At 40.3% G+C, this 13,461-nt stretch overlaps 2 protein-coding genes across 3 annotated transcripts; one reads left to right on the top strand and one right to left on the bottom strand.

Annotated features, from left to right (window-relative positions):
* Nucleotides 1-471: 471 nt before the first annotated feature.
* On the top strand, nucleotides 472-2,375 carry LOC102712219. Its single transcript, XM_006646041.3, has 5 exons — nucleotides 472-668; nucleotides 754-858; nucleotides 1,340-1,410; nucleotides 1,488-1,553; nucleotides 1,741-2,375. The coding sequence occupies exons 1-5, from the start codon at nucleotides 605-607 to the stop codon at nucleotides 1,993-1,995; spliced, it is 561 nt and encodes a 186-aa protein (XP_006646104.1). The 5' UTR covers nucleotides 472-604; the 3' UTR covers nucleotides 1,996-2,375.
* A 1,137-nt stretch (nucleotides 2,376-3,512) lies between these two features.
* LOC102711938 (centromere protein C) lies at nucleotides 3,513-12,360 on the bottom strand. Of its 2 annotated transcripts, none has more exons than XM_006646040.3 (16): nucleotides 12,075-12,360; nucleotides 11,617-11,801; nucleotides 11,374-11,459; nucleotides 11,192-11,294; nucleotides 10,413-10,615; nucleotides 9,745-10,337; nucleotides 9,519-9,650; nucleotides 9,371-9,398; nucleotides 7,478-7,560; nucleotides 7,078-7,180; nucleotides 6,467-6,549; nucleotides 6,096-6,186; nucleotides 5,660-5,739; nucleotides 5,332-5,443; nucleotides 5,109-5,216; nucleotides 3,513-4,009 (listed from the first exon to the last, which is right to left on the bottom strand). In XM_006646040.3, the coding sequence occupies exons 1-16, from the start codon at nucleotides 12,219-12,221 to the stop codon at nucleotides 3,885-3,887; spliced, it is 2,262 nt and encodes a 753-aa protein (XP_006646103.2). In that variant the 5' UTR covers nucleotides 12,222-12,360; the 3' UTR covers nucleotides 3,513-3,884. The 2 variants fall into 2 exon arrangements, with proteins under 2 accessions (XP_006646103.2, XP_040376235.1); XM_040520301.1 differs by lacking the exon at nucleotides 3,513-4,009 and adding an exon at nucleotides 4,850-5,012.
* Nucleotides 12,361-13,461: the final 1,101 nt, after the last annotated feature.

The raw sequence follows: 13,461 nt of genomic DNA, 5'->3' as shown, positions 1-13,461 counted from the left end.
GGGCGTGAGGACGCCCGCGGCGAGGCAGCGGCCGAGTCCACAGGCGGCACGACGGTCGTCGCCCCGTCGCCTCATCGCTCGATCCTGATCTGGATCCCGACGGAACGAGCGTCGATTTGATTCAGCCCAAGAGGGTATTTTCATCCGACCGGGTGAGGAAAGGCAGCGAAATCAGTCGGAAATACCAAAATGGCAAAATAAATATTGCCCTCAGCTTGAGAATAGCATTTTAAATGTGCCAATACGCAGAGTGGCATTTTGACGGACGTCCTTTTCGAGAGTGGCATAATATTCAATTTCTCGGCGTTGGATGATAAACTAGCGCACTTTCCGGCCCAACCACACAATGAAGCCCAACCCATGAAAACCAACATACTCAAGTCCGTCCTTTTGCCACTCGCGAGCGCTCCCGAGCCCTACCATGCGCACGCCCCCGCCCTCCGCCGCGCGTTCCCGCCGCCACGCCTCGCCCCGCCCCGCCGCTCCGGCGCTCCCCTAGCCTCCCCCGAGGCTTCCTCCCTTCCGGTTGCCGGGCCAGCCACAGGACAGGGTCTTCTTCTAGGTCCGGAGGCCACGCCGCACCTCGTCGTCGGTGGCCGCACACATGGGGGAGCCGAGCAAGGAGCTCCTGGGCCTCCCCTCCGAGCCCAAGCCGCCGTCCCTCATCGGTGCTCCCCCCGCCCACCTCCGAATCCCTCCCGTGGTTGGTCTCCTTCCTCGCTCACGTCTGGGGTCTCCGTGTGGTTTCTGCAGAGTCGCTTCTTGTGCGGAGAGGAGAGCAGCGGCAGCAGCAGCAGCAGCACGAGGAGGGGAAACGCAAGGCGGGGCCTCCCACCGATCCACTCCCCAAGAGCCAAGGTAATCTTCATCTTCTAACTACCGATGTTACTAGATTGGACTGGTCTGCAGCTGCGCGGAGCTGGAATTCGCTGATTGATTCAACCTCCCAGGAAAAGAATTAAAGAAATCACGCCGCCTTTTTCAGCTTTTCTTGTTCGCTGGAACTCTGAGACTAACATGTATTACGTTCTGTCTCATTTAAAAGTTTTATACAAATATACAAAATTACAGGTCATACTTAAAGTTTCTATTATAATAAATCAAATCATAATAAAATAATTAATTATCATATGATATTTTAATACGACGAACAGTCAGACGTAAACATAAAATTCAACGGCGTCATATAAAAAAAAGCTTTTGTTGTATTGTGGTATGTAGCTGAACAGTGGATTGTATTTGTAACAATGTAATTTGTGCACCAAACTGCTCGTTCAGTTAGCTCATACACTTGCTCACCCAATTTTGCTGTTGTTTTGGGTGTCGTAATGGAGCACAGTTCTTGGAAGAGTGAAAGATTTCTTGGGAGAGATGGCAAAGGCGAACGAGAAACTGCAGCTTGATGTAAAAGTATGTTTCTAGCTGATATTACATTAGATGGGTGTTTTTGCTGTTAATGAACTACAATTTGTGTAATTTATTTGCAGAATAAGCGTCCTGAAGAGTATGATATAGAAGCGCTTACAGGAAATGAGAATGAATATATTGAGATGGTAAGCTGTCTGTCTTAGGTCATGTTTGTTTTCACTTAGTATTATTGTAATCTAGATTATTAGCAATAATCTGAAATAAACAAATAGATCATTGTAATAGATCAAATGATATTTATATGCTCAAAAGGAAATCATGGGGGTACAGTTCAATTGTACTAATCAATGAGCAAATAATTCTGTTTTGTAGGATTTGCTTCTTGGTGTAGCTGACCTGCATTCAGAGAAAGCTATAGAGGTGGCTGAAGCAACAATAAACGGTTTCCCACCTGCAGGAAGGTCATTCCCTTGTAGCTCATCTGACTCTGAAGATGATAGCGATGATAGTGACGAAGATGGTGGTGATGAACAAAACATGTCTGCCAAAGATGAAGATGAACCAGAGATTCAAACATCAAAAGGAAAGAAGTCCAATAAACGACAGAAGATCGTTGTTCTCAACTAGAATGCTAGGCTGCTAGCCACTCTTGACGAGCAAGGACATGGAGTTGTAACACAGCGGGGCCAACACCTGGTATCAGGACAGCTTGAAACAGACATCCAGATATCAGAATTACCCACCGTATTTTGTTGTAGAATGCTCTAGGATTATATGATTTTTGTCAGGGGTAACTGATGACGTGTAAGCCCTGCCCCGTGAATACACTGCGGAAATGTGTAGCAGTGTTGCATCTTGGGAAGCCCGGCGATCGATTTTGTTTCATTGAGGCTGCGATCATTTCAAGTATGGAGTTCAGATTTTTTGCGGGTGCGCTTCATAAGTTCTTAAACAACAGTGTTTTCGTGCAAAAATTTCATATAAATGTTTGTGACCTTACTTAAAAATAAGATTTTTCACTCAGCAGTAATTAATTTAGTTGTTTATCCATTTAAATAGCTATAACAAAAATCATATAATATTTTTAATCCTTAAATCTTAGCTATGTCAAACACCACCTAGGTTAGAGCTGGCAAAGAATAACTACCCATGAATATGTGTAAAGAATAAACAACATTGCTCTACCTAAGATGATGTTTGTACCATGAAATGTTTCTCTCTATATTAGACTTTAGGGCATATGAATGTCGTTATGTTTCTCTCCTAGCCTACGTGTCTTTATGTTTGATCGTACAAAGAAAACATAGTAGGCATAACATTTTTCAAAGAATAACTATCCATGCATATTTTGGGCATAAAGAGGATAAAACCAATTTTGCCACCAATTTTGCCATTTTATCTATAACCATTTGGTACGTATAAACTCCGAGAAAAAATTAAACTCATATTCACATTGCAAAAATATATTAACTTTAAATGGATCGATGATTTATTATATGAAATATTAATCATGTGCATATTTTTATCCACCTCCACGTGTGGTTACCATACTCATACTCATCAGGTAACATCTATTTTGTTTATGGTTAATCTCTTTAAAAAATATATATGGTTAAAATTAGTTATGAATATAGGTTACTCAGCACAGTTCCATTAGCAGGCCTAACCTAAGTCAAGTCATAGATCAAATGAATTGCAGTTCAAGACAAAACTATACCTAAGCTCGAACAAAAACCTGCGAGCACAATATATGTTATCAATACCTTACACCTGCACGACGACAACTCAATATGCATTGTTCAAAGTTTCACGGCAACTATAAATTCAAATAACTCCGTGCACCCTAGGGTTTTGCTCATGAGTTATTTCTAGAAAAGAGAAAGAGAGAAGTGAACAACAAAACTTTACAAACAAAAAAAGGTCCTCTTTACTGCTCCCTACGATTGGCTATTCATTTTATTCAAGATTTTTATGCAAATATACAAAATTATAAATCATACTTAAAGTTACTTTACTAATAAATCAAATTATAACAAAATAGTTAATAATTATATGAAATTAATAGCGTCAAATAAGAAAAAACGGAGGGAGTACGAGTCGATCGGCGCGTTCCTAAGCACCATATATATAGTTGCATAGTTCCTCTGCGAGTTACACAAGGCACATGTAATGCGAAATTACGTTTTGAAAACGCAGCCGTGCTACAAATGAAAATGGGCTGTCCGTGGCATCTTAAAAAGAAAAATCTGTGATAATGGACAAACTGACGGTCGTCTCAAAAGAAGAACCATACAAAAACTTACAAGTTCATAGCATGCATTACACTGTGCAACTCCACAGATACAACACTTTTACATAATATATAGGAGGAAAAACCTCAAATGGCGAGGACACGTGAAAAGGGAAAAGGAACACATAGATACGGAAGTGATCGCAGGTTGCGCCAGAGCCACTTCAAGAAATGCAACTTGTCCACCAAAAAGAAAAGGGATGGTGACTTGCCTGGTGCAGGAAACTCAGTACTTTGAGGATCTAGCTAACAAATCCGAGTACTGTTCTGGAACGAAGGATTTAATCCTCATTGGACCTTTTCCTTCCTGACTAGGAGAAAATGATTTAACACCGATGACCGTGGCCATTGCTGCAAAAGAATGAAGGTCAGTTCAAACTTTGTTTCTTAATGCTGGCATCATATCTTTACTACTATAAAAGCCTCCCACCACTAGAGGCTTGACCTACTCCCATTACATTTTTACAATTTACCCTCTTAACTTCGCAATATTAAAAATTAATCAAATCTAGATGGATATCCACATAAAATAAAATTGATATAGATATTTCCTATATAAAAAGGATGATCACATATTTCATGAAAAATATTTTTCTATTTATTCTAGGAATAACATAATATGTTTTTATCCTTTGCAAAGCACAGGCATTCAGCTAGTGTTTACTAACATTGCCATCACCAGGATTAATGCAATACAGTACATACACAGGCAAATAAAACCCCAAGCAGCATTAGATTCTGGCAGTATCGCATTGTAATTTACCCTGACTTCCCCACTGTATTCCACCTCCAAAGCAGGTCCATACTCTACACAAGTTGAATGTACTAGGCTACTAGGTTTCAAAAAAAAGATGTAGCAGGCTACTAACAGGATGAAAAATGGAACTGTCATATGGCAGTTTCTCAGTCAAGATAAAAGTTAGCTTACATATGTTTATCTTACTTATATTGTGATATAAATTTGATGGGTACTTAACATTTATGAGTGAAATGTAAGTCGCTAAAACACTGGTCAGTGCAGCCGGGGAATGGAGGCATTGATAAATGCCTGAGAACTAAAATATAGTATTTAATAAAAAAGTTATTCCCGCTAGCAGCATTTTCTGAGTAGCAGACAGGATTTTAAAAAAAAAAATTGAAGAACTTACGGGAGCTAGCCTAGGCTGTCAGTAAGTTTATTCTATTCCAGTTTACTATTTTCATTTTTGTTTTGTATCATTTTCTCAGGCTTATCAGTATTTAAACTTTGAAAGCATTAACACCAAGGCTCTTAAAATAGGCATAAAAGGGCCTCTTTCCAGACAGTATGGGAACTTCACGGTCCAAACCAGAAGATCTTGTTACCGCCTGTTACCTGTTCCGATGTAGAAGCAACAAAAGAGAGAAACACACACAAACAGTTGGTGTTGAATCCCCTCAAAAGAAAGTTGATGTCAATCATTATACTTACTGCCATGTATACGCCCATATACAAATCTTTCACCCAGCCAATGCTTCAAAGGTTCTGAGCGTATTCTTGTGCTTCGTCTGACACCGGATTGCCAAGTAAGGCCGGCATCTGATGATAAAGATACATGAAAATTGACATGTTAGGCTTCAATACCCAGCTAATACGCTTGTGTTTGTAATTTCTGAAGAAAATCTAAAAATGTTTCAACGTGCAGAAGTAAGACCTGCCAAGCTTTTTCTTCTGTTCAAATCTTGCTTCTTATTTCTCTTTCGAACTTCATTTTGCCTCTTACCATTACTCGGTGATGGTGAATGGCTTATACAAGCTGGCTGTTGCTGGAAGTCCAAAAGAAAATATGAAAGTAATCCATGTGTCAGAAGGTGAATATGTCTATGAATGTAACAGAAGTTGTGTCATTCTGTGTGATGCTTGTTTATGGCTATAAATGTAATCCATATGCTTTTGTGTTGTCAATCCGTATGATATCCATAGTACATTATACATAAATAAAGAACAGGTTGCTCACTATATATTCAATGAAAGAAATCTACCTCAACATCTGTGTCCAGTACATCAGGTTGATTCTCTGGTTCAAAATTTGGTGCGGGTATTTCCAAATCACCTGCCTCACCTGTTAAGAAAATGTGCTTCAGCAATCCACGCGGAATAATCTTAATGCCATAATATGCATCCTAACCATGTTATAGCAGCAAAAGTATAGGTAACTGAAGCATAAATTAACAATATTTACAAAGTATTTCCACCAAAATCACATTTAATGACAAATAAAATTTAAATCAGTTGGAGATATTTATGGAGCACTCAAAAGTGCGGGTCCCATCTTAGAAGAACCATTGTGGTCATCAACCTAAGCTAAAAATAGTCATTTATGGCCAAATAGATATTGGATATTAGGTCAAAACAATACTTCAACACAAATGCATTACAAGTTACTAAACATAAGCCCAAAGTTGAATTGGTACAAACCTGCCACTCTTTTTGATGGTTGCTGCTTTCTTTTTCCTCGTTCCTTGCCTTCACTTGAGGAGAGTACATTGCTTGTATCTACTGCAAGTTTCTGAAAGTCCAAAGGAGACAATTATGTGAAAAAAAAAACATACAAAGAAGCAACTCATTTTTATAATCTGACAAAAAACACGATGCAGGCAACATGACAAAAATCATTCCAATTCTGCCAGTTCCTGCCTTCCTGTACGTGACAACAAACTGGTATGCCATCCATATCGGTAGAGTAGACAGAGATAGATGTTCAACTACTTCTACTAATAGGAAGATCTACAGCAGCAGTTTCAAAGGATATGGCAAATACAAAAGGTAATAGTGATGAAAAAATTTACCTCAGTGTTTCCACGATGTATTTCAGATTGATTGTGTGGATAAGTATCTTCTGGAGGTATGTCCAATGTATGGGTTGTATTGTCTGTGAAGAAAATATGCTTTAAACCTCAACAAATGAATAAGAAACGAAAGAATGGGGAAAAAATTCTGAGTTGTTCAGGCTTGAAAAAGAAAAGAAAAACAGCTTATTTTGTAGCATTTCTCCCCTTAAGGTACTCCTTGCAAACTCCCTGAGATATTACAAAATAACAAGTTTCCAAAAGAAGTGTGATACTAGTACTTGACGAAACAGTATCTTATTGTGATGTCTTCTTAGCAATGGCTGCTATGCCATGATTGAGTTTGTAGATAAGAGATGAGAGCAAGAGTACAGATAAGAGGAATAAGGAAACTATTAGCTTGTAATAAAAATGTTTAGGATAACGTTTTATCAGCTATTTCCTAAGTTTTCAAATGTTGGTAATTTCGAGTTTGAGAAAAAATGAATGTGATTCCCATAGCTAAGAACAGTCCATTGCAGCCAAATTGCTATCATCAGATATTAGGACAAAACAATTCTGCAACACACATGTATCACAAGTTACTGAATATAAGTATAATAGGTACAAACCTCCCACTCTCTTTCCTCTCTTTGATGGCTGCTTCTTTTTCTTTCCTCTCTGTTCCTTGCCTTCGCTTGGGGAGAGCGAATTCCTTGTATCAATTGCCAGTTTCTGAAAGTCCAAAGAAGACAATTATGTAAAAATAAAGAGGACAAACAAAGAAGTAAGTCATTTCTATAAACTGAGATAAGTATGCACATATGCAGGAAATGTGACAATCATTGCAACTCTTCCAATTATGGCATTCCTGATGCTACGTGCATGACAACAAAGTGAAATGCTACCCATATCGGTAGAGTAGAGAGATATAAATGTTCAGCTAATGCTGCTAACTTCAAGTAGGAATATTTACAGCAGCAGTTCCAAGGCTATGGCAAACACACAAAAAATAGCGATGAACAATTTTACCTCAATGTTTCCCCGATGTATTTCAGATTGATTCTGTGGATAAGTATCTTCTGGAGGTATTTCCGATGTATGGATTGGGTTGTCTGTGAACAAAATATGCTTTAAGCATCAACAAAAGAATAAGAAATGAAAAAATGGGACGGAAATATCAGTTGTTCAGGCTTGAAAAAAAGAAAGAAAACAGCTTATTTTATGGCATTTTTGTCCACTTAAGGTAATCCTTGCAAACTCCCCTCTCATATTGCAACATAGCAAGCTTCCAAAAGAAGTTGGAAACTAGTGCTTGGTGAAAGCATATCCTATGTTAATGTCTTCTCAGCTATACCATGAAAGTAAGAGTTTAGATAAGAGGAATAACATAGACTTTATCAGCTTGTAATAAAATGTTTTGGCTGACATTTTATCAGCTGTTTTTTAAGTTTTTAAGTGCTAGTAATTAAGAGTCCGCAAGTAATGCTCCGGGTGACTTTGCAAAGCAAGACAGATTGTGTGGTTGTAAAAACGCGATGAATTGTGGGGAGTTCATCAAACAATGGTGGCACCGGGTGTTATGCAATTTTCCTGGTAACTAAAGGCCTTGGTTATATGAGGCAAATATTTTCAAATCAGTGCATCTAGTGAGAAAGATAAGCATACTGTTAACAAACTTGAGTTTAAAAATACATAGCTGAAGACATAAGAACATAACATTGTACAAACCAAATCTGAATTTGTTTGTACTCCCTCTGTCCAGAAATATAAGGATATCTAGAGTATGAAATTTGTCCAAAAATATAAGGACATCTCCACCTACCTTCTCGTCTCAACCAATCAAAACCATTCCTTATTTATTTTTTCTATCTACCTCCCCACCTTAATGTCTCCAAACAGCCCTAGATGTTCTTATATTGTTGGAAACAGCCCTAGATGTTTCTTATATTGTTGGAAACAGGGAGTAGATGGTACAAAATGATTGTAAGAACAAAATAATGAAACTGATTCTTCTAAATGAAGATGCTTCTCAGAGGGAATGAATTGCCATAGTCTCAGTTACTAGCTATAAAAATCTTCCAATCCCATGCAGTAAATAGTATTTCAGTCCATTGGCATTCGTTTTCAGAAAACATATGCAATTACTAAACAAGTGGAAGGCGGAAATTTTAGTACAAACTATAGTGGTATACTATTTACTATTTCTGGAAGAGCATCATTCCATGACACTGATACGCCAACATGCCGACAAATTAACATTAATGTGTTGTCATATTTTTCTTTAAATAACTCACCAATTACAAAATAAGAGATTTTCTCTGATCCTTCGAGAGGTACATATAGTCACAGAGTTAAAAGATGACTTTCCGATCCTATTCTAACATGTAAGGCTGTTTTGGTACCTCCGAATCTCTGATCATGGAGAGGTATATCTCAAATATAAGGATGTATATACCTCTCCAAGGAGGGAAGAAAACCGCACAAAATAAATAGTTGGTTTACAAAATATGCGCTTCCATTCATATATTTAAGCGGTTAAAACATAGCAATGCTGGAGGGAAAATACAGCTACAGCTACACAGAACTCCAACAGACCAGGCAACTAGCAAGCAACTTTTGCATTTCATCTGCAGTTACGATGGGAATGATTTATGGTTATAATAGAAAACAACTCCACAGGATAGTTAGTACTGAGAGGAGAAGAGATAAAGAACAAAAATTGCATAAAAGACACTGGGATAGATATAGGGAAAATCACCAAACTGAATCAACTATCACAACTTCATCAATTGTTTGAATCAAGTCAAACTCTAAATTATATTCTAAAGTTTGTTGTTGTGGTTGTATAGTAAGAACTATGAAGACACAAAATGTTGCACGTATTACAAGGTAATGCTCTGAAATTGGAAGGGGAATGAGTACCTTGGGCCACATCACCTCCAACCATTTCCTGCCATGCAATAGAAATCAAAGTTTAGTATGAATTAAACACACTTAAGTTTAATTTGCATTAAACACACCAGAATCTACATTTGGCAGTAACAGTTTCTGAAGGAAACCAGGAACTTACCTGATGTTCAGAATTTCCATCTCCATGATTCAATGGGGGTACATTTCTACTTGGAGTGTTTGACAGCACTTCAGTTGAGACACTTTCCAAATGATGAGAAGAAACCGTGCAATCTATTGGCATATCATCTTCCTGAAGTTAAAAAGCATAATATATGCAACAAAGTCATGTTTTAGAAGAAATTCCATAGTACATAAGTCAAAATAACAAGTTTAGTAACAGCTACCTCCAACAAAACACTATGCCTGCAAGATGTACCCCTTTCTTTGACAGATTCACTGTCTCTGTTGACACCAATTGGGGAACTTCCCATTGGCCTTCCAGTTGCTACACCTTCTGGAGGGTTTGGTTCAGGCTCAAGCACATGCTCTGGAGATTTGATGCTCGGACTCGGGGTTTTGATTGCAGTAAAGCCCTCATTAATTGGCAAAACGACTGTATCAGAAGAACGTCGCATAGGTGATCGTTTACACAGCAGACTTTCTGGAGACCAATCAGATTCATCATCTTTTGAAAGATCTGTGTGTTTATCTTCCCGTGCATCTTCCACAAAAACTCGCTTCTCCAATTGTGAAATTCGAGCAAGGCTGCTTCCCGGCACAGTTCTTTCTAACATATCACAATTCATGGAATTTGTATGTACAGTAGGAGGTATATCACCTGGAACATTGAAATCGGGGAGACAAACTTTTCCTGTGCTTATTTCTTTAATCTGTAGAGTCTCCCGGAGTAGGTTTTCTCCACCAGTTTCATCCAGATCTTTGAATGCGGAGAGTAAATAATTCAAGGTGAAAATGTTGTCCTTCCCAACAAATGAATCTGTACAGATGAAAATATTAAAGCAAATATACATTGAAATATTGACAACAGGTTGGAGGAGAAGAGATGAGCAACCTTTTCTCACAGAGGTATCTGGTATAGCATGTTGGCTAGATCTTGAAGACACAGGCTCTTTTGGCATTTTAGGAGCTGAAGCATGCACATCAACTTGGGCGAACTCATATTCTGTTATAGTTTCTGTTTGGGAAGAAGATGTTTCAATGGCATCTGGTGTATCGACACTAGCACTGAACTTGTAAGAATGGACTGATTTTCGCCTGGTAAATAACCACCAATAACACCAGATCAATTCCCTTTTTAATTCTGGCAGATGCTTCAAGTACATCACCCTTTGTAGAGTGACAACAGTTGGCATAAACTAGCTACAAACAGTGAAGTTGTGTACAATCCCACTGTTTGCATCAATCAGTAGGAACGACAAGCAGGAGCAAATGATAAGGAAGCACATTTGAATTAACTAAGTGCATAGCACAAGATGCTATAGCAGATAAAAAGTATGATTTTCTGCATTAATGTACCCATATGGCTGATGCTCCATCCGATTCAAATTACTTGTTTTAGTTTTGTCCTAAGTCAGGCATTTTAATCTTTGACCATCAATTGCTATAAGCTCATATAGTTTAACATTATAAGATTTATATTTATAGATTTGCCATAACAAAATTTTCATAATATACAATCCACATGTTGTTAAACTACAGGGATTTTATAAAAGCTAATGGTCAAAAATAGACATGTTTGACTTAGCACAAACCTATAACAGCAAGTAATTTGAAACGGATGGAGTAACTTTTATTAGTCGCCCAGATTTTGGAAAGAGATAACAAGCATACCTCAAAAGCCCAGGTCGCTTCTTAGGTAGTTCAATAGCTCGGTCATTATATGTTGCTTCAGTAGGAACCTCACCTCTTAACCTTTTAATCTCCTTGTCAGCTTCTGCATTGGCGCACAGTTGTTAGAGCATTGTTGACACTTTCGCTATATACCGAAATTGGAAGGCAATAACATGGATTACTTTCGAGCTGATCCAGGGTTGCAAAGTATTCATCTGGATCCTCAATGTTCAGTAACTCTGAGAAGTCCACGTTTTGCACCGGGTTGCTGGAGAACAAGAAAATGAAAACAAGTGAACTAATCTCGAACCACCACTTGCTACTAGTTGCTATTGCAGAATGTAGCTGGCTAATAAACATATCATTCCATGAGCCGCGACCAAAGCTATCAAGGAAGACAACAGTGAAACAAGCAAGAAGCTTACTCTCTGGGGGGCTTGGCATTGAACCGAAACCTCTTGCGGTCCACCGCAGGCCTTCTCCCCAACTGGTTATTCTTGCCATTCGCCACAGCAGCCACCTCCGCTCCATCGCTGTGATCGAGCTTGCCTGCGTCCCCGCGCTCCTTCATAGCCATTCTAACCTGCTCGACTAGTTCCTTGGACCCTTTCTGCTCCATAACATTGACGCATTGGTGAAATTAGCTCGAGCAATCCATGGAAACAGAAAAGCAGTTGTCACTTGTTCTTCTCTATAAATTATCCACTAAAGTAAGACAAAAACCAGAAATAATGCGGTGAAAGAAAAAAAAAACCCGCAAAACCCTCGTCGGGGCTCCCAGCGAGATCGAGCCGCGCAGAGGCCCAACGAAGAAACAACGGGCACGTCCCCCATCGGTTCTAGAGAGCGGGAAAGGGAGGCCGCGCGAAGGGGGGCGGCGTACCAGGGGCCGGTAGACGCCGTCGAGCAGCGACCCGCGGGCCGTGGAGGGGGACGCGGCGGCGGTCCCGGCAGACGCGGCGGGGCCGAGGGTTCGGGGGAGGAGGCGCCTTGGCGATGACGCGGCTACGAAGGGATCAGCGGCTGCCATACGGCTGCGGCTGCGTGCCCCTCGATCTCGCCGCCGCGTTGGGGTGGCGGCCGGCGACCGGAGAACACCGGGCGGCGGAGAGGGGACTGGGGAATGGGTGATTCGAACGGCGAATGGGGGATTTCGGGGTTCAGGAGAAGGGTTCAAAAATCGAAACGGGCAGCGGGAGGGGGTAACTGGCAATAGATTTCAGAGTTTCTTTTTTCTTTTTGTCCTTTTGCGCGATGGTTGCCTCAGCACACGAGCAGACGGGCTACAAGTTAGTAAAGGGTTGGGCCCGTTTTGGGCCATGGCCAAAACCTCTGGTCACACTTGTCGTGTAGTGAAAGGTCGTTTTTTTATCGTAAGGGTTGTGTTTAAGGCTAGGTAACTGGGAGCGAAAGGATATGTAACCTGGTGGTTACAAAGTACTTAGTAGTATCTGAAATTTTGGGTTTGACTCTTTGTTGGAGGCTTTGGAGGTGCGTCAAAGTGAATGTGATCCCCGTCCCCAATGAATTCCAAAGGCCTCGAATGGTCTCCGAAATTAAGTTAATAATCTCTCCAATCAACACATTATAATAAACAATAATGCACTAAAAATATAACCATAATTTCCTAGGGTGAATATGTTCTCGAATCTCACATCCACTCATATACTATGATAGACATATTTTGTTGCTATGTGTTAATAACTAAAAATAAAGACATAAGCATCGCATATATTTACAGCACTTGGTGGCAACAACGTCAGAATGGATTTACCTTTCAGGGGCGGGTTGAACACTTGAACTTGGAGAGTTGGAAACTTGGACGGGGCCAGGGGGTCAAGATGCCCTGATGGCGCGGGGAATGGGCGATCGACAGCGGCACGTTTGGGTGGTGGAGCACGTGGTTGGTGGCAGGCAATAGCACGCACCTAGGCGGTGGCCGCGTTAGTGGGCAGTGGTGTCAACTCCAGGTACGAGGGTTGTGGGCGTGCAACTGTGCAGGCGGCGGTGGTTAGTGTTGAGTGCCCCAGTCGCACGGGGTGAGAGTAAGAGTCTAAGAGAGAGACTATGAGAGCGATATATTATAACGAAGTTAGGTTTTACTGCTCAAATGGGCAATGACCCAAAAATTCTTACTTATTTCATATTTTTTCACAAATTTGGGACCTCGCGGGTTCCCTGTGGATGAAGTTCCTTTCACGTCCCTGTCCCCAAAAAATCCGGGGCTTGACCCCAAAGCTCCGCGGGCAAAATTTTGGCCCTAACCCCGA

Source organism: Oryza brachyantha, chromosome 1 (genome assembly GCF_000231095.2).
Source record: "Oryza brachyantha chromosome 1, ObraRS2, whole genome shotgun sequence".
Lineage (NCBI taxonomy): Eukaryota > Viridiplantae > Streptophyta > Magnoliopsida > Poales > Poaceae > Oryza > Oryza brachyantha.
Note: the sequence above shows the minus strand (reverse complement) of the source record. Positions and strands in the feature narration are given on the sequence as shown.

Excerpts from the sequence above, each read along its gene's own strand:
- LOC102711938 (XM_006646040.3), bottom strand. The coding sequence starts at position 12,221 with ATGGCAGCCGCTGATCCCTTCGTAGCCGCGTCATCGCCAAGGCGCCTC. Across the intron at positions 5,444-5,659 it reads TACTGGACACAGATGTTGAG|CAACAGCCAGCTTGTATAAG; the intron begins GTAGATTTCTTT and ends TTGGACTTCCAG. Across the intron at positions 5,217-5,331 it reads CAGAAGAAAAAGCTTGGCAG|ATGCCGGCCTTACTTGGCAA; the intron begins GTCTTACTTCTG and ends CTTTATCATCAG.
- LOC102712219 (XM_006646041.3), top strand. The coding sequence starts at position 605 with ATGGGGGAGCCGAGCAAGGAGCTCCTGGGCCTCCCCTCCGAGCCCAAG. Across the intron at positions 859-1,339 it reads TCCACTCCCCAAGAGCCAAG|TTCTTGGAAGAGTGAAAGAT; the intron begins GTAATCTTCATC and ends AATGGAGCACAG. Across the intron at positions 1,411-1,487 it reads AACTGCAGCTTGATGTAAAA|AATAAGCGTCCTGAAGAGTA; the intron begins GTATGTTTCTAG and ends ATTTATTTGCAG.